General features: G+C 48.2%; 1 protein-coding gene across 4 annotated transcripts in view; it reads right to left on the bottom strand.

Moving 5' to 3' along the window:
- Positions 1–27,047, bottom strand: part of PARP4 (poly(ADP-ribose) polymerase family member 4) — a 2,216,130-nt gene that overhangs the window by 1,103,223 nt on the left and 1,085,860 nt on the right. For all 4 annotated transcript variants that reach the window (XM_078657066.1, XM_078657067.1, XM_078657068.1 and 1 more), the window contains one exon: positions 13,465–13,545. In XM_078657066.1, coding sequence (XP_078513192.1) covers positions 13,465–13,545 — 81 coding nt within the window. The remainder of the gene's footprint in view (positions 1–13,464; positions 13,546–27,047) is intronic.

Raw genomic sequence — 27,047 nt, 5'->3', positions numbered from 1 at the left:
AAGCCGTCCCGGCCAGGAGATTTGGCGTTTGATAGGTTGACGATGGAGTCACGGAGTTCCTCAGGAGCAAGCGGTGCTCCGAGGTCGTCCTGTTGCGCGGCCGTCAGGTTGGGTAGCTGCAGGGGTGAGAGATATTCAGCTATGTCAGGTAATGGGTCGCTGAGTCGGGAGCGATGTAAACCGGTGTAGTGAGTTATGAACGCTTTGTGTATTTGGCGTTGCGTGTAAAGTAACCCTCTCCCTTCTACTTGTATCGCCGAAATTGGGGTCATGCGGTCTTCCCGTGCGATCAGCCAGGCTAACAGTTTGCCAGGTCTATCGCCCTGGCGATGCGTGCGGGCTGAGTGTGCAGCAAAGTTGAGATGGCGCAATCGCTCCAGGAGGCGTTCATGTTCCGTTCTTGCTTCCGCCATGGGGTCGCTTGCGCCTCCCACCGCGTCCCGTTCATGGGCCAGCAGTTCAGTCTCTAACCACGTCAGGTCGCCCTCCAGTTGTCATCGCATGTGGACTTGCGTGCCTAAGCAGTGTCCCCTGGTCACCACCTTGAATGCGTCCCATTCGATCTGGGGGGGTGGACGCCGTTCCAGCATTGTTTTCAAAGTATTGAGCAGTCTGTGTGAGGAGGGAGTCGCGGAAAGTCGCGTCCAGCAAGAGGTCCGGCTGGAGTCGCCAGGTGGGTATGGGCGGATGTGGACGCTCAAATGCAATGGCCAAAGTGTGGGGGTTGTGGTCCGAATGTGTGCGGCCCATATATTGTGTGTCTGCTACTAGTGGGAGAAGGTCAGTGGTTACCATGAACCTGTCCGGACGCACATGTAGGGCATGCGCGCCCGACCAGTAGGAGTATGTCCGTGTTGTTGGGTTACGCGTCCTCCATGCGTCGTGGAGATCCCACTGCGTAGCCCAGGTGATTAATGCTTTCATGGCGGCGTGTGTCTGCGCACTGGTCGGGGGTGGGGAAGATCTGTCTAGAGTGGCATTTAGGACGCAGTTGTAGTCACCCCCCAGGACCCACGGGACCCCATGCCAGGTCGCCAGCACCGCCGAGAGGCGGGTAAAGAAACTACTCTGGTCAGTGTTTGGGGAATATAGCGAAGCCAGTACCACGGGCTGCCCATCTAGTCTGCCCCGAGCCACCACGTACCTGCCGTCTGGGTCTATACATGTGTCCGTAACCGCCCATGGGGTTCCACGCCGAACCCACAGAAGCGCCCCACGGGCGAAGGAGGAATACTAAGTAGCATAAAGCTGTCCGCGCCATCTGCGGTGCAGAGCGCACACCTCCGCCTTATTTAAATGCGTTTCTTGTAACAGTGCTACGTGAAATGAATGGCGTTTCAAGTAAGAATAAATCTGGTAACGCCTCGCTGGTGTGTGCATGCCCCTGACATTCCACGTACATATCCTAATTTCAGCCATTATCGTCACTTGTGTAGGGGTCTCCCCTGCCCTCCAGTTTTAGTCCCCTTAGTGTGGTCCCCCACTGATCCCCCGGCATCTCCCCCCTATCCAGACCATACTTAGTTGCTGCCACATAGAGGAACAACCCAAACAGTTTCCAAGTGGTGGGGGTAGAATGGGAAACATGGAGTCTGAAAAATACAGAACAATAAGAAATACCAATAGGTCGGCCGCGCAACATGCTGCCGTCCAAACACTCAAGTGAGTCAATAAAAAAAAAATAAGCTTTTAACCATTCAGTTCTAGGGGGTGATGGGCAATTGGCACAATAGTGACACAACTGTATTTTTCTCAGAGGGAGGTGGTGTCCCTTCCCGGGCCGTAGGGTTACGGGCCTTAGCTAACAGGCTACACCAGGCATCAACAAATGCAGCATAGTGGGAGAATGACCGTTCGTTGCTGTGATTGGAGAGGAAGTCCGTGCGAGGGCGCACATCACCAGCAAGGGCAGGTCAGTGATCGTCAGTCCAGTAGCAAGTGTGGTGGTGGGGGGGGGGGGGGAAGGTGTCACCATAATATAAGTCTAACATTTGCAATGATTGCAGGGTGTTACTCACTGTGTGTCACCAACTTCCTCCCATCTAGAGGAAAAGGGGTGGGGGGGAACCCCCCCTTTGGCCACCGCCGCACCAACAATCCATACCCCATGGCAGGCAGAGGGTGTGAGCGCACAATAGTCATTGCCGCATGAATGTTTCGAAGAACCCAAAGGGGTTCCCCTCAGCCAAGTAGATCCACTGTTTGCGGCGTGACATCAGGTGGGTCTGTGGATTGTTGAGAGTCCGGTAAACCGTAGATTGCTTCATCGTCACTGGGGAAAGTGTGCGGACTGGCGTGCGGGACAGAGGATGGCGCTGGAGAGCTGCTGATTTCCGTGACCCTGCGAAGCGCATCTTGTTGTTCCTGCAGGACTAGGTCCGCTGGTGGTGAGTGGGTCACCGTGTTCTGCGAGTTGTGAGGCGTAGGTGATTTGCGCCTGCGCCTTCGCCTCGGTCCCCGGGAGCGTGTTATCGTAGCAGTGCCCTGCGCTCGTCGGGGTGTCCCCACCGCTCCGCCATCCAGCCAGGCTTCCACTTCCTCAGGGCTAGTGAAAAAGTGAGTGTTATCCTGCGCCACCACTCGCAGGCGTGCGGGGAAGAGGAGTGAGTACTTGAGGCCCGCTTGTCGCAGCCTGCGTTTCTCCTCTAGGAAGGAGTGTCGTTGTCTTTGTACCTGGATGGTGTAAAACGGGAAAAACATCACCGTGGCATTGTCTATTCGAGCATCTCCTAATTTCCTGGATTCGCGCAGGATGGCGTCACGATCCCTATAGTTAAGGATGCGAAAAATCAGCGGTCTGGGGTTAGATCCCGGAGGGAGGGGTCTCGTGGGCACCCTGTTGGCCCGCTCCACCACAAAGTGTTGCGATAGTGTCCCCTCCGGTAAGAGGTCTCTCAGCCAATCCTCCACGTGGTGTGTAGGGTCCGTCCCCTCCCATTTTTCCGGTATGCGAACCAGTCTGATGTTATTTCTTCGCGCCCGCCCTTCCGCGTCCTCAGCGTGCTCCTCCAGAAATTCAACCCTGTTGAGGAGGTCACGTATATGTTTGTCCGCTTGGGTGACACGGGGTCCCAGATCAGTCACTGTAGTTTCCAGCGTGGTGGTGCGGTCTTGCAATTTCTTGTGATCCGCCTTGAGACAAGTCAGATCGATTGCCACACTGTCGATTTTGTTTTCTAGGGAGGTGCGCGTCTGTTGGAGGGATTCCTCCAAGCGTTCCATCACAGCCAAGACACTGTCCAATTTGGATTTCACATCGGTATCCATTGTGGGTAGCGGTTTGGCCTGTTTCCCTTTCATGGATGTGTTGCCGGTTCCAGTGTGCGTCCTCACTCCTCCAGACATGGGCAAGGCAGTGCGTGTGAGTGATCACGGCTCACAGAGGAGGGTCCAGTGAGACGGCCGGGGTGCGGGCGATTCGGCGCGTGTCTCCTCCGTCTGGTGCTCGCCGCTCCCTTCCGCTGGTGTTGCGCTCCCCGGGGAGCGACTGTTCAGCCAGGGGGGGGCCGCCGCGGCAAATTCCCAGGGGGGGGAACCCGTCCCACCACACCCGGCCCCTCCGAATATCTCTGCAACGGTCTGGGGGGGGACAGTCAGTGCCGGGGGGGGGGGGCTTCGCCAATCGTCCCGCTCTGTTGGTGGTCCTGTCGCTGTGAGGGAGGCGGCGTTGGTGATATGGCTGCGTGGTTGTTTGCGATCACGGCCACCCACGGCCTCCGCGCCGCATCTGTCCCGTCTCCACAGCTCCGCATCAGTCCCCCGCGAGGCCAGAGCACAGCAGCGGCTTAGCGTCCCGTGGCCTCCAGCGCTGGGGCGCTGTTCCTGGGGGACAGGGGGAGTCACTGCGTCTTATTTCCCCGCAGACAGCGCTGTGTAGGTCGCAGCTCGAGGTCCAGTGCGTGGGAAGGAGTTGCGGTCCCGCGCCGCCAGGCAAGCAGAATGGCCGCAGCGGGCCACGTGGTGTGCGTGCCTCCCGGCACCTCCGGGCTCCCCTCCACGCAGCCAGCGGTGCAGTATTCGAGCGTGGCTCACCTTCCCTCTCCGCAGCCACAGCAGCCACAGGATTCGGCACCATCTGATACTTGGGTCCGATCCGGCCCGTCAGCTCTCCGGTGGGGCCCCGTAGGGGGTGCAGTCCAGTTGGGGCCACGCCATGCAGGGGGGGGCCCCGTCTCAGCAATGCAGTCTGTGGGTGGGGGAAGCCTCCTGATAGCCATCCGCCGCCGCCGCTGGTTCCGACAGGGCGGTGCGTCAACCGCCGGTTCAGGCCTAGTAGCCCAGGCGAAGCCGCGGCCTCGGGTGCGCGGGCCCGCCGGGACAGCAGCGTCCGGGGCGGCCGCGATCTCTCCTCACCGCACCGGTGCGGAGCCCAATAAGCTACGGGCCCCAAAAAGGGATGGCAGGTGGGCGAGTATCCTCTCCGGTTCCGCCTGTAATTACAGCCTCTCATCAGGATATCTGGGTCGGAGAATCGGCCCGGGGAAGGGGATCTCAGATCGGAGCTCTACCCTGCCACGGCTGCCTCCATTGCGCGCCAAACCACGCCCCCCTCAGCGAATACGTGATTGATGCTGTAAAATGCGCTTTTTAATTGCTTGTGTAGTTTTTCCAATATAACTCAAAGCGCAAGGGCACTGTATGCAATAAACCACATTTTTCTTAAGATATTTAGAATGATGTTTTAGTGTTATGCATCTGCCATTTATATTTCAAGTCTTAGTTGTCTCAGTGGTGGCACAGGCTGCACATCCACCGCAAGAAAAATGACCTACTATCGGTGTCAGGCCCCATATGTTGGTGATGGTACTGGGCGTAGGTTCTATATAGATTTTTACAAGATATCGCAAATTTCACCCCCTCTTAAAAGCAGAGCGTGGCATTGCTAACTGCGGCTCAACTTTTCTGATAAGGTGCCAATTGCGTCTAATGATCTTACTTATTTGCTTTGACTCAGTTCCAAAAGTCATGACACACGTAATAGGTTGTACTACATTGTCCAAACCAGTTTCACGTCCTGATTTTTGGAATAGGGCTGGACGATCGTAGAACCACGCCCGCTTCATGGCGTGTTTTACCAGTCTATATGGATACAATCTCATGACCAATTTAGCCAGAAGTATTTTAGCCTCTCTGAAGTAATCCTCCCTTTTGGTACAATTCCGCCGTATGCGGAGAAACTGACCAAAAGGGAGGTTGTCACGCAGATTACAGGGGTGGTGGCTATTATACTTTAATTAAACAAGAGAAATCCAACATTTAGTGGGAAAAGAGAGTGATCAATGGATATTGAAGCACTCAGTGTTTGTGAAAATACCCCTCACACACCAAAAGGCCCCTTGGTGTCATGCTTCATCATCGGGGTCTTCGCACCCCTCTATCGGGATGCGGCGTGCTGCGACCGACGACTACGAGGGAGCACTTATAATGTTGGCTATGTGTGGTGTACAGTGTGTGGGTTGTGTTACAAGTGAGTAGGGAGTGTTGTGAAAAGTTTTAAAAAGTACCTGGCACTAGAGCGGGAAAGAAAAAAGTTTTATTCTGTGCTCTGGCTGGTACCGTTAAAAAGAAAGTGCAGGGCGAGGTCAACCTGTTGTATTAATGAACAGGACCTCCGATGTGCTTATGTGTCGACATGTTTCGGAGACAAGCTCCTTCTTCAGGACAGGGGCACAAACTCCCTTCCCTACTCACGTCTTTTGCTACGTAAAACTGTGTATTTACAGAAAAGTGAATTTTACTTTGAATAGGCTAAGTGTGCCTACAGCGGTCTGATACAAGCACAATGACTTGTGAAGCTTGGTTGTGGGCTTCATGAGCAAAATAGGAACGTCGGGGTGCTGCTCCAATGGCAATATAGTCAGGACGCTCTGATCACCGCCTTACCCCGTCCGCTGCTCCGCTGGTTGACCAGCGGAGCAGCGGACGGGGTAAGGCGGTGATCAGAGCGTCCTGACTATATTGCCATTGGAGCAGCACCCCGACGTTCCTATTTTGCTCATGAAGCCCACAACCAAGCTTCACAAGTCATTGTGCTTGTATCAGACCGCTGTAGGCACACTTAGCCTATTCAAAGTAAAATTCACTTTTCTGTAAATACACAGTTTTACGTAGCAAAAGACGTGAGTAGGGAAGGGAGTTTGTGCCCCTGTCCTGAAGAAGGAGCTTGTCTCCGAAACATGTCGACACATAAGCACATCGGAGGTCCTGTTCATTAATACAACAGGTTGACCTCGCCCTGCACTTTCTTTTTAACGGTACCAGCCAGAGCACAGAATAAAACTTTTTTCTTTCCCGCTCTAGTGCCAGGTACTTTTTAAAACTTTTTAAAACTTTTCACAACACTCCCTACTCACTTGTAACACAACCCACACACTGTACACCACACATAGCCAACATTATAAGTGCTCCCTCGTAGTCGTCGGTCGCAGCACGCCGCATCCCGATAGAGGGGTGCGAAGACCCCGATGATGAAGCATGACACCAAGGGGCCTTTTGGTGTGTGAGGGGTATTTTCACAAACACTGAGTGCTTCAATATCCATTGATCACTCTCTTTTCCCACTAAATGTTGGATTTCTCTTGTTTATTTGAATACCCAGTGGAGCATAAATCCAACGATTGGCTCTACCTCCCCTTCATGTTTTTGACATATTATACTTTAATAGCGTATTCCTCGCCGTGGGCTTAGTGTACAAGCTCATGACCAAGACACCTTCGTCATGTGTGATTTGCAAATCTAAGAAACTGATGGCATTGGGACTGCTTCTAAATGTGAACTGTAAGTTAGGGTCTCTATGATTTAACCATGAGTGAAATTCTTCTAGCTTTCCTTGATCACCTTCCCAAACAATGCACACATCATCGATGTATCGTAGATATTTACATAAATTTGCGTGAAAAGGGTTATCATTTAGATCACCTTTTCTAGATTTGCTATGTTGGGAGCAAAAATTGCACCCATTGCCACACCTTTGAGTTGCACATAGAAGTCATTGTTGAAGAGAAAATAATTCTCTTCCAGGGCAATTTTGGCACAGTCAGCAATGAACCAAGTGGGGACTTGATGAGGGCGTATACGGGTCTCCAATACGTTAACAATAACTTCTAGAGCTTCCCTCTGAGGTATGCTCGTATAGAGACTCTCGATGTCCATCGTAGCTAAAATATTGGTTATGGGGTCAAATTGTACACCCTCTAATTTGGTGATCACATCTCTGCTGTCTTGAGTGAATGACTTAGTTAGACACACAAAACATTTAAAAACATAGTCAACTTATTGTCACGCATCCAGGCATGATGGCGCAAAGCCACCGACCGTGCAAGAGCAGAGCCCACAGAGTCCGTGGTATCCAGGGAGGAGCATATAGTAAAATGAGCCATTTCCTTGCCATGAAGGACAAGACGGAGTAACTCCGGGCGCAATTCCTCCGGAAGAGAAGGAAGAAAGTTAGCCGCGGAGTCCCAGAGTGCGGAGGACGCTCGTGCAAACACACATGTAGTGTTTAAAGCACGGATGGCCGCGCCCAGAAGAAGCAAAAAGCTGTCAACCACATGCATCCAGCCACCGGGATTCCCAGGTGAGAGGAAACAAAGGTAAAGTGGAGGAGTCTTGTTAACCAAAAGCCGCCTGAATTGCCAGGCCCTGAGCAGCAGGATGGTGGGACAGATAGAGTGGATCCCCCGGGGCAGGACGCTGCCTACCGGCAATGGCCCGATCAACCGGGGCTCCAGAAGAGGGCCATTCCCATGTGCCACACAGGACTTCCTATAAAGCACCCCCAAGAGGTAGCAAGGGTCCACTGTAATGGGGTGGAGATGAAGAAGATCCGTTAAGGGATCGGAAATGAGGGGTACCCCCGGAGGCTGAAAGCCAAGGATAGCAGCTGCCCTGGTGATAGTCCGCGCGTAGGCGGCCCCCAACTCAGTAATCACTCTAGGAGGGGACAAGAGGCCGTCTGTAGGAGACGGTTGGAGGCTAATTCTCCCAGACGCCTTAAAGAGCGGGGCTAGGGAACGACCCGGAGGCCATTCCACACTAGGAACCTGCACCAGTGGCTCCAGACCAGGGGAAGCAACAGCAACCGAAAAGGCTGTTGCGGATACCGGAATCGGTCGACCCCACAGAAACGAGGAATCCGGAGGAACCCCAAGCATGGGGACCAGTGTTGATGAAAGGATGGGCACCGGTGGCGATGGATGTGTCGACAGTGGCGTCAGTGGGCGATGTGTCGGAGTCGACAGGACTTAGACGGCCTCCACGAGGGATGCACCCTCGACTGGCGTCGGAGGAAGTGAGCTGGGCCTGGGCTTGGACAATGAGCCTGGCTTTGGGTCCGACGTGGAACCTAGCACCAAGCTCGGCGCCGTCGAGTCCACCCCCGCTGTTCGAGCAGAAAGCCGCAGAGGGCTATGCATTGACTGGCGGCGAGAGACTGGCGTCTAATCCAGCGTCCACGCAGGAAGCCGCACAGGGCTATGCGCTGACTGACAGAGAGAGCCTGGTGTCGAACCCGGCGTAGCTGACGCTGCTTCCGCCGTCCACGCAGGAAGGCGCACAGAGCTATGCGTTGACTGGCGGAGTGTGCTAGAGCGACCAGGACAGTCTGGGCCCCGGCCCAACGTCGTCGCCTCGGACCAGGAGTCGGAGTCGGTGCACACAACCCTGGTCGGGGAAGGATCCGCCGACGAGGGCCCGGCCTGAGTACCCACCGCCTCTGTGGGGCCCGAAGGCGTGCCAGAGAGAGAAGGAGACTCAAAGTAGGCCTGAAGAGCCCAGGAGTAGGACTCCATTTGGGCGCGCGTCGCTTAAAGTCCTGGGAAAGGAGGGTAAGGAGGAGGTGACCTCTGGGCACCTGTAGCTGACCCCGTACGAGAGGAGTGGGCGCCAGCGGCACGCCTACAAGAGGTGGACCTCAGTGGACTCTTGTGGCTCTGCTTACCTCTTTTAGGGCGCCGGTCGCGGCAGCGGCCTTCGGGAGCGAGCCCACTCTGGAGAGGGAGAGCGGCGACGAGAAGAAACTGGCCCGGACAGCCGCGCGGTCATCAGCTTCATGCGGCGATCCTGACTGTTGACAGTCGCCGCATTGCTTGGAATTGTGGTGCACACCAAGGTACCACATGCAAATAAGGTGCGGAACAGTGCCAGACATCTGATGTACACAGGCCTCACAGGCTTTGAACCCGGAGGGCATCGCACACTGTTCCGGTATGGCACCAAAATTGTCGAGAAGGCCCAAAAGTAGGCCAGGAACTGCTGGTTTCCAGGATACGCATTGTGACGTGGAAAAGAAGAAAACTGGTGTCGGCGCTCAGGGCGCGGCATATATGGCTCCGCTGACGTAACGTCCATGGACAACGTCAGGGCGGAGCCGTGCGGCGCCGCCCCCCGGCGCGCAGAGGTGCTGCTGCGCAAAGATTTTTCGGACCAGTCTGACTCCTGGGGATATTTTAAGTTAAGGAATCTGCGGCTAGACGTCTCTATCAGATATTATATAAGCGATCAAATCCCCAAAAATAGCTAAGGCTCCTGGTCCAGATGTGTATTCTACTGAATTAATCTCCTCCCTTTTAACTTCTTTTCTCCCCAGATTATTAGAGCTTATTAATTCTTTTCTTTTGACCTTGAAGGCTACTGGATCTTTTCTGAAAGACTTGATCATTATTATCCTTAAGCCAGGTAAAGATCCCACCCTTTGTAAGAACTATCGACCTATTTCACTGATTAATTATCATTGCAAAATGTTTGCCAAGATCCTAGTATCTTGCCTAGAAACTGTTGTGCCCCTTCTTGTCAAATCGGTTTCATTAAGGGCAGACTTGCTGTGGATAATGCCAGAATGCTCTCTAATATTCTTACATTGGCTAAGAAACATAATGCCTTTCTTGCTGCCCTATCTCTTGATGCTGAAAATGCCTTTGACTGAATTAATTACCAATTCACATTTATCACTCTCCACTGGTTTGCCTTTGGTCCAAAATGTATTTAATTCATAAAATTATAATACTCTGACCCTTGTGTCAGTGATTTTGTTAATGGCTCTTTCTCCCCCTATTTTACTTTACATAGTGGTACCAGACAAGGCCCTCGCTTTTTATTCTGTCTAGGACCCTTCCTTGAACGTATTCACTGTAATACACTTATCTAACAGTGTATGATTTTCGACTTGTAAATGTTATATTGTAATTGTTACTTCTCTGGCTATTGCTCTATAAATCGTCAATAAAAAAGATTTTAAAAAAACAAAAACTGGTTCACAGGTACTTGCGGTTTGAGCAGGGGACACGAAAGAACATCATGCAAGGGACATGCCTATCCCAACAAGGACAAAGTTGAAAGCTTCGTCCGACATTGTGGTGACACATTAGCTACACAGCAGGGTGCTTTCGAGCTCAACACGACACCTGTGCAAGGGAATAACTGGATGGAGCTGGGATACGGTGAAGCTGGTCCTCTGGTTGCCAATTTTACAAAGAAAGACAGCTCGTAGATTAAAAGGAAATGTATTGCAATGTTAAGTTATCTGGTAGAGTACAGGGCTGGCATTAGGACGGTGCGACCGATGCAGCTATAAAGGCGCTGACCTGGAGGGCGCTGTGTTTTAAAATAACTTATGGGTTTAAAAGCACGTGCTGCAGAGTTCCTGAGTTCAGCAGTTTCCATGCAACAATAAAGATGCCAAGACAACCGTGTGATTAATGTTCCTGTTGGCGAGAGATCAGAGTTTTGTCTAGTGACAGTTTTGACTAATCATAAAGTTAATATGTCTGCCACAAAGAATGTGTACCATGCGGATCATAGAACTGAGTGTGAGTGAACAATGAGTTGAGCTATAAAAAAATGAAATGAATGTCAGAAATGGACTAAAGTGAGAATAGGGGCCCTATTAGTGAATGGTAGTGAGGTAATTAGTGCACCAGGCACCACCAGCGCTAAAGCCGGCTCTGGCTGAGCAGCTGCCAAAGGTACTCCCTAATAATCTGCCTGTGACTAAAAAAAACAAGACTCGGGTGTCCTACAATGTTAATGAAAAAGGTAAAATAATTAAGGAATGCACATGAAAGAAATGGCATGCAGACCTAACACATTTCCTTCTTGAATGCACTGCCTGAGTACTGGAGGAGTATGAGTGAAGACACTGATTGTGATTTGAAGGTGGCTCCAATGCAGTTTATACTGAATTGGCTAGATATGGCAAATGCTTGTCTCACATGTACATTATCAACACAGAGATAACGTTGGATGCGTCCTTCTGATATTAAAGTATTGATAATCAGGACCCAAAAGAACCCAGATGAGCCAAACATTCTGGTTATCAATTGTCTTTCTTATTTCAAACTTTAACACGGCAAATAATTCTGATCTGGATTTAAATACTTGTGAATCCAGATCGATAAATTAGAGCCAAACATGATGTGCTGGTGAGAAGATAAAGGGCACATCATTGATCCATTCCTATTGTTTAATACCAATTGGGGAATATATCTCCTTTGACCCATGAAAAGCTAAATTACTAGATACAAAACTGGCGATGCTCATATTCGGTAACATTATAGGGGCCTCATCCTGAGTCCCAGGGGAATGGTGGGAAATGGGAATTTTCATCAATCTGGATTCCAGGTAGCACAGTAATTATCGAATAATGCAGGGTTAGACCCTCACACGCCTTTTGTCTGGTAAAACCTGGGTGAATGTGCAGGGAAGCACATAGCAGTATGGGTTCCTCATCTAACAACGTGGGAATACATGCCCTATCACCCCAACCACCAACAACCCAATCTGAGATGCAGAAGAATGAATGATGCAGCAATACGGCAACCCAGCAAAAAGCAGGCTCCAGTCTATTTACCAGAAGTGGTTTTACCACTCCAAAATTGAGATGAGGTCTTAAACGTCACTGCCTGCTGAAAGTAAGAACTGCTATTGAGTCAGACATAACACATACTTATATGAACATATTTGGAAGGCAATAGGAGAACTAAGCAAGGACGCTGCTACATCGACCAGGAGCAAGCTACACTATAAAAGTATCACCAAATCATACCCAACTCTCCTCAAGGATAGATGAATTTAGTGCGGATATTGAAAAATGCCTAGTACTGTCAATGCAGCCACCATGGGTGATGCAAGGCTGGGTGCCTAACACAGGTCCTGCAGCCCCTGAGGAGCAAGGGGGCCCAAATCCTCTTGGTGGATCCCAATCTTTAGGTGGGCCAATTATTCGGCCTGAAGCCAATTAATATCGGTGAGAAATGGGAGACTCGGGGCCCCTCATCACATCGCCATGTTAGCAAATTTATTTTGGTTCCAAAAGCATCTGTTGCCACGTTGCGCACCTCCAACAAATCCCAGGCAACAATAAAAATGACAATATAACTCTGATGATTAATGTTCTTCCTAGAGAGAGATCGGAGGTTTTGTATAGTTGAGGTTTTGACTGATCATAAGTTAGCACAGAGGATTAATATGCCTGCGGCAAAGAAAGTGTGCCATGCAGATCACAGAGTCCATATAATGTAAATGAGGAGGTCAATGAGTTATTGCTTTTCTATGAGATATATCCTTTTGTTACTTGCAGTTTATACGTTAAATTCCTAATATAGAACAGTGAATTATTAACTGTCAGCAAACAACTGCATGCACGCTGTGAAGTATAGATTAGAGTATAGATTGATGTTGCAAAAAGGGTTAATTTGGGTAGAAATCGATTCTTATTATTGAAGAGAACCCCCAACTATGGTGTTCTGTTTTTAATCCTAAGTTTTGTGCTTCTGCAGACCAAGCACTCAAGCTATATTGCCTACCAGTATGAATGACATGCCACTCCTACACCTTGTAGTCCTCTGGCTTATGCAGCATTTCCTATAAGCTGTTTTACATACAGATGACTTACCGTCTCTGTGTAATGTGTAATGTGTGTGCGATGCAAAGTGTTCTGACACCTTACACTGGTATTAGTGGCGCTATATAACTAATTACATGCATCTGATAGAGAGTGGCTAATGAGACTTGAGAGTCACTGTTAAAAGGTGGTGGTGAGGGAATCCGTGGTGGAGGTGGTCACCACCACCACCATGGATGGGAGGGCACCAACAAGCATTGTCCCATCGGGCGCCACCAGTGCTAAAGCCGGCCCTGCTTGGTGGCAAACTGTGACCTGGAAAGCAAGAGGAGGTGTTCTGAGGGTGATAACATAATGCACCTGGGAACCTCAAAACATATCCTTTTTGTGTCTAGAAATGCCAATGCTAGAAAGCAAATGAAAGATTATGTGCCCGAGCTTCATAATAACAAAGAGTATATAACATAAGTGGGTATATATGTAATACTTCGGAACAAGGCAATTATACATTAATATTATCATGTACAAAAATATTAACAAATACTGTTTGATAAAGTTATCTGATCGATATATGTGGATGTGAATACTACAGGAAGCAACAGAAAAGTAAACCCTCAATTACAAACCTCGTGTTCATTTTCTTTCTCATGAAGAATTCCATCTTCATAATCTCGAATTAATGCCCTTGCCGTCAGCTTGTGCAGAATCTATTTTTCACCAAAGAAGACAAGATAAAGTCAATTTTAAAGCAGGATTGGCAAAAATAATTTATTACAATGTAAGCATTACAACTTACCATCACGATTCAGGGTTCTTAGAGGCTGTAAAGTCCTGAGCATGATCATGAATCTTACATTTCATGTTTCCAAGGTTTTTACCAAAGTATAATAAAAGCACAGAACTACATTGAGGTCTTTGCCCTTCAGTTCTTTTTTGTAGGTTGATTCAGAAGTTACATATCAGGTTTATTTAGTAGAAATATTTTCTGCTCATACAGTCCCTTTAAGATCTTTTCCTCTGTGATTGCTCAGTATGGTTTCCACTTCTTGGGCAGGAAATCTTCTTCAAAGGGAAGATGGCCGGCAGAGCTCCACTACTTACATCAACATTACTCCTGATCTGATCTCTCTAAATTCCTTACTAATTTGATTTCTTTCTTTCTCTTCGTCGTCTTAAAATTATTGAGACGAGCCTACACCAAAAAAAGGCAACTATGCTGCCTGTCACGCTTAAGAGTAGAGGCAGTGCAACATTGGGAGGGATGAGTCGGGGAAATGGATATCACAGGCTGGAGAGACACTAGAATGTCCTCACGGGTTCTCGCTATCTCCACCTACTTCAGACTAAGCTAAATTATCCCCACCTGAAATACGACTAGAGCCAATAAGATCCTTCGGCCCACTTACTTCCGTTGTTCTATGCCCGAAGCTGATTTTTATCATGTGGTTTAGGCCTGCCCTGTAATTGGTCGCTATTGGCAGATACAACAAGAACTCTTGTGGTTTCTGCATCGACCCCTGGATCTTTTCCCTAGACTACAGTGACCCTACTGGATGACCTTGGTAGCCCGCAGGCAGACCAGACTTTCGTTGGGGTCACCTCTCCGGTTGCCAAACATGATATCATCCCAAGGTGGCACTCTCCACAGGACCCCTCATTGGCGGAGTGGAGAGTGGGTGTGGACTGTTGCATGAGGCTTCCCACAAAAGCACAGAAAGATCTGGAGGCGGATGCGGGGAATACTATGGTCTGGATTTATAACTTTGGACTGTGGTATATAAACTGTGATGCTAGTGCAATGATGGTGACGAGCACGTTTTATGCATTTGTTAGAAAATAATAAAAACTTGTTTGAGTAATGAAAAAGTAGAGGCAGTGCCTACTATGAGCCAGTTGTTTTTCGGTGCTCAGCATTGGCACGGTCTAATTTTGAAATGAGCACAAGACCAACTGTTTTATAATTCAATTTACAATGGAAATGACTAAAACCTGTCACCCAAGCCATTCTTATAGCTGTCAGTGACCTGGAATAGTCTGAACAGTCACACTAGTAAAAGTGCAATGGTCAATAGATTTGTTGGTATTGTCATTAGCAGTGCTAGCAAGGGCAATGGGAAGAGAAAGCTGAAGTGACCTGACAAATTAAGCACTGCGTAGACAATAAATCAGACCACCTGTTGTATTGGGCTATTGGGATCGAGTGTATTCATGTTGGCTTTCTTAAGCAACGGAAGGTTTGAAGCAGATTCTCAATTCTTTTGAAAAGACACTGGTCCTAAATGCAGCATTAAAAACAGAAGTCAATTGGGCAGCCACCAGGTCAGGAATGAGCTGTAAAATTTTAGGAGGACATGGATCGTCAGGTGAGCTGGATTTAGTAGAGAGAACCAGCTGTCTAACTTGGTCTACTGAGGGAAAATTAAACGTGGCGAAGGAAGCCTTCTTGACTGATATCCTTCCTGAAAGATGGTATTGCTATATTCGAAGTGAATTTATTATCAATAACCTGTACTTTATGAAAAGAAAATGATGCTAGAGAATAACAGTAATCCTGATTAACATTTTCCCCACTCTTAACCACCGAAGAGGAGAGTTTGGAGGCAGCTTGCAAAAGTTCTTTGGAGATGCAACCGACCTTTTCAGTGGAATTAGTAAAGTACAGCGATTTTCCCTTCATTATAAGCTTTTTATAATCTGCCACTAGAGAGTTGTTTTTATCTTTTTCATTATTATCATATTTTTCCCTCCACCTACGTTCTTGTTTGCAACAGGCTTTCTTAGCAGCCCGAAGCGTTTCCCAAACCACAGTGATGTAGGTTCACTTCTCCTTGATACAATCTGTTTGACTGGAGCCAGCATATTGACAGCTCCAGTCAGCCATGAGGAATAATCAGATACCATCTTATCCGGGTCATCCGACTTAGCTGGTTGAGAGTTGAGCAGTATCGAATGCAGATCCTGTACATTTGTTTTTGTTCTGTGCCCGGAAATAAGTTGGCTTCTTAGGTACCTTCTCATGGACTGTACTATGAGGTGTGTTACGCTTTATACGGGGTAGCCTCACCAGGGTCGAGAGGGAGCTGTCGCTGTTGGATAAGACTCTAGATGCTCCTGGTGCCTTAGCTAAATGGAATGCGCTTCTACTTGAATTTAATGAGAATGCTGATAGGGAAGCTACCTTGTTAGGTAAATTACATACAGCCCGCCGTTATGGCGAAGGGGAATGCCCAGGAAAAACGCTGGTGTGTTTGTTGAGACCCCCTCAGGGAGCGGGGCACATAGTGGCAATATAAAAAGCTGATGACTCCATGGCAACTGAAGATTCCAACATTCTCATGGAACTTGTCGCATACTATCGATCTCTTTATGCTACCGAACTACCCAAGGACTTTACGCAACACTTAACGTATTTGCAGGAGATTGCCATGGTGTGGCTTACCAAGGGTCAAGCTGAGTTTCTTAGTGATCTTTTCACAGTAGAGGAGATCACTATGGCAATAGAGGACCTGTGTGGCTCAAAGTCACCTGGCCTGGATGGTCTGTCCGGAGTATTTTATAAAACATTTAAGGGCGTCCTAGCGCCCCAGTTACTTGAAGTCTATGCGGAGGCTATGGAGGTTGGAGTCCTACCCCCCTCTATGAAGAAGGCGGCCATCTATCTCTTGTTGAAACCTGATACAGAATCCACGAGTTGTGCCTCTTATTGGCCCATATTGGCCCATATCCTTGATAAAGTTTCATAATAAAATTCTGGCAAAACAACTATCCACCCGACTCTCTTTGTTGTTAGATCAAATATTGTCACCTGTGCAATCTGGTTTTATCCCACATAGGTCTACTGTACTAAACCTTCAGACAGTTTTTTCAGTCATTATTCGAAACAACCCAAGTGTACCCGCAGCGATAGCTCTTCTCAACGCGGAGAAGGCTTTTGATTCTTTAGAACGGCCATTCCTGCTAGACGTAAGTTGGGGCTCCCAGCTAACTTTATTGTGCTGATTGCGCTTTTGTATTCTGGCCCCATGGCTCGTATTCGAGTGAATGGCTCCCTGTCAAAACCGATTCCTATCTCACGAGGGACTCAACAGGGCTGCCCCTTGTCCCCCCTGCTTTTTATAATAGCCATTGACCCCCTGGTTCGTCACCTACAGGAAAAACATCTGTTCCGTGGCCTCCAGTTTCAATTTGGTCCCCTATTAATGTCCCTGTATGCAGACGACATATTATAGTTTATCAGACATCCTAACACCAACTTACAACCCCTCATCGAGGAGATAAATCGATTTGGGGCAATGTCAGGGCTGCGGATCAACTGGTATAAATCGTAGCAATTCCCAATCACTGAGTCGGCTACCCTGGGTGAGCTGGAGATGCAATTACGTTGGGCCTGAGATACTACCAAATATCTGAGTGTTGTGCTACATAAGCAGAAGGAACAAATTATGCGTCTCAATTACGGACCTGCTATTCTACAACTTTGCTCACAAGTGGAGCGGTGGATTCAACTACCTATCTCCATGGCTGGGCGTATCACCCTTTTTAAAATGAATGTTCTTCCCTGCTTTCTTTATTTATTCGTTAGTATACCCATTCCACTCACCAAAGCCTTTTGTGCATACCTAAAGGGACTGATGATATGTCTGATTTGGGGGAGGGGGAGGGGAGGCCACGGATAGCATTTGACACTCCCGCTTCCATATGATAGGGGTGGGTTAGCATTCCCCGATTTTCACCTGTATTACTTGGTCGCAGAGGCATAATTTGCTCATCACTGGTTTCATCCAGACACTCGCATACCCTACATCAAGCCGAAACTGGACCTGGCCTCCCCCACCCCCTTGGGGGTGTTATTTCCACGGGGTATCCCGTTGGATCCCAAGGATGTAGAACCTCTCTCAACTACATCTTGGGCTTGGCGTCGGTTGAGCCGGAAGCTAGGCGATGGCTCCCTCTACTCCCCAGAGCTCCCAATGTGTCGGAACCCGCACTTACCGCTTACTACTGAGGTAGTGGTACAACATACACTCTTACTTACTTTCGGTTCCCTCTTCCTGGACGGACGTGCGATAACTATGACTGACCTCACTGCTAGCACTGAATTGACATTTGTGGACAATTTTGTGGTAACAAGGCTTCTTGGGGCACTCCGCTCGTCTACTTCCACATTTTCTTCTCCCCCTGCGGAATTTCAACCACTCACATTACTCATAACTGACAAAGAAGGAGATCACCTCATCACCAAACTATACAGAGCGTGCTCGGTGTTAAAACCAGCTCGGGATCGAGGGGCTAGAGAACAGTGGGAGAAAAACCTGGGTCAACCATTATCGGAAAAGGAATGGGCGTGCTACTTAGAACAAATACACAGGGTATCTCTCAACCAAAGGCACAATCTCCTCCACCTCAGGTTTGTGTATAGGACATACATCACACCGTGTCAGCTGAACAAACTTGATCCTACTAGGCCATCCATCTGCCCAAAATGCCAGGTCCCGACGCAGACTTTGCCCACAAGACCTGGGTATGCCCCTGGATAGTGTCCTACTGAACTGATGTCTTCCAAACGATCTCAGACATTATAGCTAGCCCTTTCCTCCCTCTCCCAAGTTGCCCTTACTGGGAATAGTTCAGGTCGTAAAATTATGTCACAGACTGTCTGTTGCTCTAGCACTGCTGCTAGCGAAAAGGGAAATTGCTGTGCACTGGTGGGTGAAAACCAGTCCAACGAAAGACATGTAGATGTGCAGCATGGCAAACTGTGATACACAGACTGAAATTTATTCTACGCTTCAGCCCCCAACCTCCCGTCCTAAGGACATCTGGCATGTCTACCGCTGTTACTTGCAGCAGACGCAACAGCCATCCCCTCGCCCCTCCCCCGATTCTCCATACGAAGACAGAAAGCAAGAGCCCTTGCCCCATTTACTCTTCTGACAACCTAGTGCGGTGTCTCACCCACGGCAACACGCCACAAAGAGAGCAGATTGTAAATATATATGAAAGCACTGTGTCATACTCACCACCAAAAGGAGTACGTTATTGCACTATGAGACATATAAGACATTTCTACTTTTATTTTCTTAAACATATTCTTGTATGAGAGATTGTCCCCCCCCCACATTCCCTGTCCCCCCCACCTTCCCTGTCCCCCCCTTCCCTGCCTTCCCCATAGGGACTTTATCTTATGTTTGTTGTTTGATTTGAATGGCATTCCAATATTGATGCTATTGAGAAAATATGCTAGAACTACCATTTGGCATACGTCTTGGAATGAGTTGTAATGTTTTGTTATGGCAAATGATCAAAAATCTCAATAAACAAATAAAAAGGTAATGGACTGTACTATGACACAAAATGATTTCCCAAGTGACTTCACTATGATCAGACCACATTCCTTGCAATAATTGCTAAATTAGTAAAAATTTCATCTAAGGTATGGCCAGTACGATGGATTAGCCCCACCAAATGTTGCTCTAAACTGAATCCCGACATTAAGTCAAGCTGAGCAGCAGTGTCATGGTCACTGCAATTCTCTACATGGAGAATTGAGGTTGCCCAATAAAGTAAATTCAGATGTAAATAGAGCAGATTCTAAGGGCTGACCTATGCCATGAAAAAATGGGCTTTTGGGCCTGGTGGTCTACACAAAAAGAGACCATTGAATGACTGGGTTTTTGTAAGCTCTAATTTATAGACCAAACAGTCAAACTATAAATTTGGAAGGGGGGACAAGATAGCCGAATAGATATCATGATGAATTACAGCAAGCCCCCTCTATTCCTATACTCTCTATCCTGCCTGTGCAGTCTGTAACTGGGCGGAACTAATGCATTTATATCCAGTCCCAAAGACTGATCTGCCCAGATTTCTGTCACAAAAACAATGTATAGGCGATGAGTGCATTAATTTGGCCAATTCCATGTGGTGCTTAAATAAAGATCTTGCATTAATTAAGGCACATTAACATTAGGGCCGGATTCAGGAAAAGTTGCCAACTGTCCTGGAATTACAGGGGTCGACACCAATACCTTCTGCCAGTCGTCCCAAAGAATAAAATGAGTCTCACAAACACAGTACTTATCCACTAACAAGTCCGGTACCAGTGGGGAGATTTTAAGAAAAATCATGCTTTTACCTGGAGTATTTAGTGCCAGCAACTCCTCTCTGGAGTAAGTCTTCCGCAACCCTTCCTCAATGTTTTGTCAACCAGGGGGACATGACCTGGGCACGATCCAGGCGCAGACGGGCTTGCCTTTGGCGCATCCGCTGCACGCGTCCGTGCCAGCATCAGCTCATATAGTGGCCAAAGTGCCACTAGACTGCTAACCCCCCTCCGCCAAATCGCAAATGCGAGAGTCAGGAAGAACTACGTGCTCTCCCCTACAAACGCCAGTGCTGCTGTGGACCATAGAGCGACGCCGCTTATAAAAAAAGGTAATTTAAAATTAAGTCAGAGCACAGGACATAAGACAGTAAGTAAAATGTAGGCACTTCCCCCATGACTGCAAGCCAAATCTAAGGCTGCGCTTCCTTGCAAGCAGCAGCTTATATAGTGGTCAAATGGGCACTAGACTGCTAACCCCTCTCCACCTAACTGGAGGAGCGAGAGTCAAGAAGAACTATGCTCTCTCCACTACAAACAACTTCAAACAACTATCGCCAACTGCATTTCTGGATCTTGACTAAGCAAGCAGGAAGGACGGCTGCCCCTCTGACCCATGTCCACCTAAAATCTTCAAAAACATCCTATTATCAATTTCAGCAGCCATCCCAGTAAGTCAACAACTCTTTAACGATAGGAGTTTCCCAGAAGACCTAAAAAAGGCATACATACACTCCCTCTTAAAAACAAAAAGTAATCTGGACAATCAAGACCCCAACAATTACAGACCTATAGCAAACGGACCATTCCTGGACAAACTAATTGAAAGAGAAGCTTTCACCCAGATATAACAATTCATTGAAGACATTTCAATATTTCCGACTTTTACACTTTGCATCCCCTTACTGCTACCTATCTGTGAACCATAAAGACCTTTGCTACCCCATAATGCTGCCAATCCCTGAACCCTAAAAACCCTTGCTATCCTTTACTCTTCCCTATATTCCAAGAACCCATTATTAATCTTTAATGCTAACTTCTCTAACCCCTTAAAACCCCTATCTACCGCTTAACCCTACCTGTCCCTGAATCCTACAACCCCTCCACTATGTCTTAATGTCACCCGTCTCTAAACCCTAGAAACCCCTAAATTGCCTTTACCGCAAACCTTCCTTAAGCTGCGAATATAAAAAAAACAGCCCCTCACCAGTATCCGTCCATTATCACTAAAAATCCGTCCTACCCTTTAACGCTACCCTTCGCTGAACCCTAAAGAACCCTTACTACCTTTTAACGGTGCCCTCCCCTGAACTCTAAAAGCCCCTTATTACCCTTAAATGATGCACTTTCTTGTAGCCTACAAATTGCTTACTAGCCCTGCACCCAGCATCCGGTTTACCCTGAGTGACGCCCTGATCAGCGAGGACACGCACCTGTTAGTGCAGCAGCCGGGCTTGGCTCCGCCATTCTGCAGCAACTCCGACCGGCCGGGCTTGGCTCCGCCGGTTGGACTCCACCTCCCAGCAGCCTCCAGGGGGAGGCGGCGACGACATCCACCAGCGCGCCAGGCGGCGCATAAAGCCCAGGCAGGGGCCGAGTCCCCTGTCTCCCACTGCACCCAGCATCTGGTTTACCCTGAGTGACGCCCTGATCAGCGAGGGCACGCACCTGTTAGTGCAGCGGCCGTGCTTGTCTCCGCCATTCTGCAGCAACTCCGACCGGCCGGGCTTGGCTCCGCCGGTTGGACTCCACCTCCCAGCAGCCTCCAGGGGGAGGCGGCGACGACATCCACCAGCGCGCCAGGCGGCGCATAAAGCCCAGGCAGGGGCCGAGTCCCCTGTCTCCCACTGCACCCAGCATCCGGTTTACCCTGAGTGACGCCCTGATCAGCGAGGACACGCACCTGTTAGTGCAGCAGCCGGGCTTGGCTCCGCCATTCTGCAGCAACTCCGACCGGCCAGGCTTGGCTCCGCCGGTTGGACTCCACCTCCCAGCAGCCTCCAGGGGGAGGCGGCGACGACATCCACCAGCGCGCCAGGCGGCGCATAAAGCCCAGGCAGGGGCCGAGTCCCCTGTCTCCCACTGCACCCAGCATCCGGTTTACCCTGAGTGACGCCCTGATCAGCGAGGACACGCACCTGTTAGTGCAGCGGCAGGGCTTGGCTCCGCCATTCTGCAGCAACTCCGACCGGCCGGGCTTGGCTCCGCCGGTTGGACTCCACCTCCCAGCAGCCTCCAGGGGGAGGCGGCGACGACATCCACCAGCGCGCCAGGCGGCGCATAAAGCCCAGGCAGGGGCCGAGTCCCCTGTCTCCCACTGCACCCAGCATCCGGTTTACCCTGAGTGACGCCCTGATCAGCGAGGACACGCACCTGTTAGTGCAGCGGCCGGGCTTGGCTCCGCCATTCTGCAGCAACTCCGACCGGCCGGGCTTGGCTCCGCCGGTTTGACTCCACCTCCCAGCAGCCTCCAGGGGGAGGCGGCGACGACATCCACCAGCGCGCCAGGCGGCGCATAAAGCCCAGGCAGGTCCCTCCTCCCGCGAGGACGCGCGCGGGACGCGCCGGGCTAAGCCCGGGCAAAGGGCGGGCCCTCTGTGGCCCTCAGAGGCCGGGCCGGGCCACCCCCCCTTAATTTTTCTCAGTGAGAACATCGGAATCAGGATTACCTTATATCACCAACAAAAGGCACTCGGGCACAAGCTCATAGCTTAAGGATGACTAAAGTACAGAAAACCCCTATGGCAACGAGATCAACGACGAGATTAAAAACTGTGAGTACACCATTGCCTACCATAACCGCCATTGATATTATGCTACAAAAAACGATAAATGTAGTGGCGGATGCTATTCAGAACACTGAGAGACGACTCTCCTTGACCCCAGATATGTGTTTTCCTAATCTGTCCATACACACGACCAATAATGTAAACAGTATGGACGAAACGTCACACTCTCAGGAATCTTTACTGATGCAATCCTTTTCAGATCTGCCTAGATCGCATATCAAGGATAATACCTCAAAATCCCTGTATACATTCCCTACTGGGAATATAACGGAGAGCAGTCCTGTGGTATCTTCTAACTGTGGTAGGAATATCTCATGTTTACATACCTCATTATCAGATCCTGAGGTTCTTTTAATTGAAAACCACACATCTGCCACTCAACTGACATCTACGCTAACTCCCAAACAAAAAAGTAAAACTCAGTGCCACAAGAAAAAACGAAAGATGAAACATCCAATGAAAAAATCTCACTGCCTTTTAGGTAAATCGAAACGCACAATTAAAGACATGTGGCAGAAATTCATACAGGTGAAATCCTCTGAAGCATCTATGGCAATGCCCATGTTGATACCCTCTCAAGACCTGGACACAACTCGACCTGACAAGAACAATGTGGAGTGGAGTTTAGCTAAAGAACAGACAAAGCAAATTGTTCAGACACTCATAACAGAAAAACCCTCGTTGAGTGAAATAGAATCCATGATCAAATCTCTCCTACACCCTATCAGCAAAAGGATTGTGAATATTGAAAAAACAGAGAAATTTGAGAGAACACAAAATGAAGTATCCTCTAGTATTCTTAAATCGTTAAAAACGTCTGACAAAACCTCTTTTTTTGTCCCAGCTAGTACCAGTCTTAAGGTGATCAATTCAAAATCAGTAAAAAACAATAGTGATTCAGCTAATAGTACTGTCAAAGAGAAAACGCCACACTCTCAGGGAGCCTCCTTTACAGCGGGCCCAAAACTAATTACACAAGCTGTTCCCACCTTAGCAAAGGTAATAGCTACCCCTACTAATGATTTACAAGTGACACAGACAATGGAGGACACTGATGATAGTCAATGGGCAGCGGAGGGTTATCCACCAGAAATAGTTAATACAAATACTGAGCCACTAAGGCATCCCTCTTTACCAACAACAAACATCCCTACTAAGGCATCAGGGACCTGTCAGCTTGAACCTATTATGGCAAAAACACCCAGCCACATAAACCTCCCACCTGACTCTAATGCCTACACTATAGTTATGATTGGGGTCCCCAAACTAACTGCTAACAGAAGGGAAACATACGTGGAATTAAAGAATAAGGTCATGCAGTGGCTAACCACTCATAGGCCACTTCCCTCCCACATAATAGGGACCATCTCCCATGTGAAGAGAGTAGACTGGGTGGGCCACAGATTTAAATCTACAGAGGGAGACTGCATCGTAGTCACTTTTAAAGATAGAGGGGCGGCGAAATTTATTGCAAATTGGAGGAGCTCCTCGACAAATAGCCTGATCCGCACAATGGGTTTAAGTTATTTTTATCCACACAATAAAATTAGTCACAGGCAAAACATCAACTATCATCATGGTCAAGAGGGATTTCCGATGCCCCAAATATATCTCCGCCCCCAGGTATCCCCTTCTATCCCTAAACAGGGGATGCCCTTGAATCTAGAACCATTCAGATATGACCACTTACGGGAAGGCAGAGCATATAACTATCCGCCTCAAGCAACGTTTGAGAGATTGGAACCTGTCCAACATACTTATAAGCAAGATTATACATATCCTTACCTGCACCACAACTATTATGAGATACCAACTTCTAACAGATATGATGCTCTGCATACCTATGACTATCTGGATGAGGTGGACTGACTACCACCTGTTTTGACTCCTAGTATTTCATCGGATTTATTAAATCTCCAAGAATTAACCGATGTTACAAGAACCAACAAACCAGCAAATACCTCTGACTTCCCAAGTGCGGCTCCAAACATTAATTTAACAGAGCTGATTACATCCTGTCGTGAAAACCCCTCCTCACCAAGAGCATTTACTTCACCCATCTTAGAAACAGGCAGTCTCACTCTTGCTGCTGCCCATGACCTTCCACATAGTAGCAATATACACCCGTCAGTAACAACAAATCATCTAAACTCAAAATCGCACCCTTCAATTAATGTGATCCTAGAGCTACAGAGTGACCGTAACGTCCTTAACTCCATAAAAATTCTGTCTTGGAATGTCGCAGGATTAGCTGCAAAAGTTAATGATCACCTGTGGGTAGCTTTCGTCAGGAATTTCACCATCCTGTGCCTCCAGGAAACTTGGCTAACAGACACTAACGTATTCATTGAGGGGTTCCAAAGTTTCTTTGTTCCAGCAACTCCATCGCCTAGTGGAAGGTCAAAAGGGGGCCTTGCAACATTCATTAGCCTCTCTCTTATCTCTGAGATAAAAAATAAGCAACTGAATAACAGTAACATTCAGATCATGGAGATCGGTAGGGGAAAATCAGCACTAACTCTAGTTAACTTTTACAACTCGTTAACACCAGCAGGAGAGTGTAACATTAGCAAGCTCCAAACCTATCTGCAAGATAACTTGACAAATTTACCACGTAACAAAGTAATCGTCGGTGATTTCAATGTACATGTCTGTGGAAACCCGTCCATGACAGCCTTGGATTCCCTAGGATGTGGATACAGGTCGGGACTTCACTTTGCGCACTGTCCGCGAGGTACAAATATGAACAACTTAACAGATGGCCTGAACTTGAGGGTTGCAATGTCTCTGAATGTGGACTCGTTCATTTTTGACACACCAACATATAAAGGCTCAGAACATGGCTCTTTTATTGACCACATACTTCTCTCTGCCGACCTGACTATTTCAGTGTTAAAATTCAATATACATGATAGTATTTTCAGCGACCACAATCCAATTTCAGTGGAATTGGATAAGGGCCCCTTTCGATTACGGGAAAACAAAAAGGACCCGGGAGCTCTGAAACTAATCAGTGGTAACCGCCGATTGAAATGGACGATGATAAATGGTGATACTTTGCATGAGACTGTTAAAACGAGTTGTGAACAGGAACTGTATCTTTGTGCCTCTAATTCTACGCCTCCTGAATCTATTTTATCTGCTTTCACCGTACTAACTCAAAGAATTGATAATATGCTTTCTGTCCCATCAAAAGTTCCAATTGACCAACAGCCAAGATGGTTTGATCACGCCTGCTCAGCAACAAGCCGAAATTTAAAAAAAGCCATTAAGAACAAGCCAAGGGACTTTGCACAAATTAAATTACTGCGAGCAGAATATAAATTAGCCCTGGCAACACGTAAAAGGTCCTTACTTGACCCATCAATTCTTGGCAATAGCTCCAAATTCTGGAGCATTATCAACAAACCAATGTTCGACGAACATAATGCTGCCAGCCTGGGAACTGTCATACCCGAGAATGAATGGATCTCCCATTTTAGCCAAATTTTCAAAAGCGACGATCCCCAGATGACTCAAGTAATCAAACTCCCTGAAGAAGCACCTTTGTCTTTTACAGTTAAAGAGGTTGAAAAGGGGATTCGTTGTCTAACCAGTAACAAGGCCCCGGGCCCGGACGGCATTCCGCCAGATTTATTTAAATCAAATATCCCATTCTGGGCCCCAATTCTCACGGCGGTTGTTAATGCTGGAGCTAAAATTGGGGCTCCAAAATCCTGGGGGACCTCGACTATTGTACCAGTTTACAAGAAAGGTGACAGAAGCAATGCGGCATGCTACAGGCCAATTTCTTTGATACATTCAGTAGCCAAAGTAGTGGGAGCAATCATTTTAAACAGGCTGACCAATTGGGCAAAAAATAACAACATATTGTCACCCGTTCAATACGGTTTTAGACCAGGGCATTCAACAATAACCCAATGCCTGAATCTATACCTAATTAGTGGCAAATATACCCTGGCTAGAAACGGAACCCTAAATATGGCCTTTATGGACCTTTCATCGGCCTTTGATTGTGTTGATAGAAGAAAACTTTGGGAGGTACTGCTAGACATGGGAGTTGAAAAAAACTTAATTAATTTCCTAGCAGACCTTCACAGTGACACTCGAGCGAATGTTCGTTATACTAAAGACTTGAAAGTAACCAGAGACTTCAAAATAAATCGGGGGGTTAGGCAGGGCTGCATTTTAGCGCCATTTCTTTTTAATTTATATGTAAACGGTCTTGAGGAGCATCTTTTAAAAACAAATACCGATTATCCATATATAGGGAACAAGGGCGTACCCGTTCTGCTTTATGCAGACGACGCCGTCCTCA

Source organism: Lissotriton helveticus, chromosome 8 (genome assembly GCF_964261635.1).
Source record: "Lissotriton helveticus chromosome 8, aLisHel1.1, whole genome shotgun sequence".
NCBI lineage: Eukaryota > Metazoa > Chordata > Amphibia > Caudata > Salamandridae > Lissotriton > Lissotriton helveticus.
Note: the sequence above shows the minus strand (reverse complement) of the source record. Positions and strands in the feature narration are given on the sequence as shown.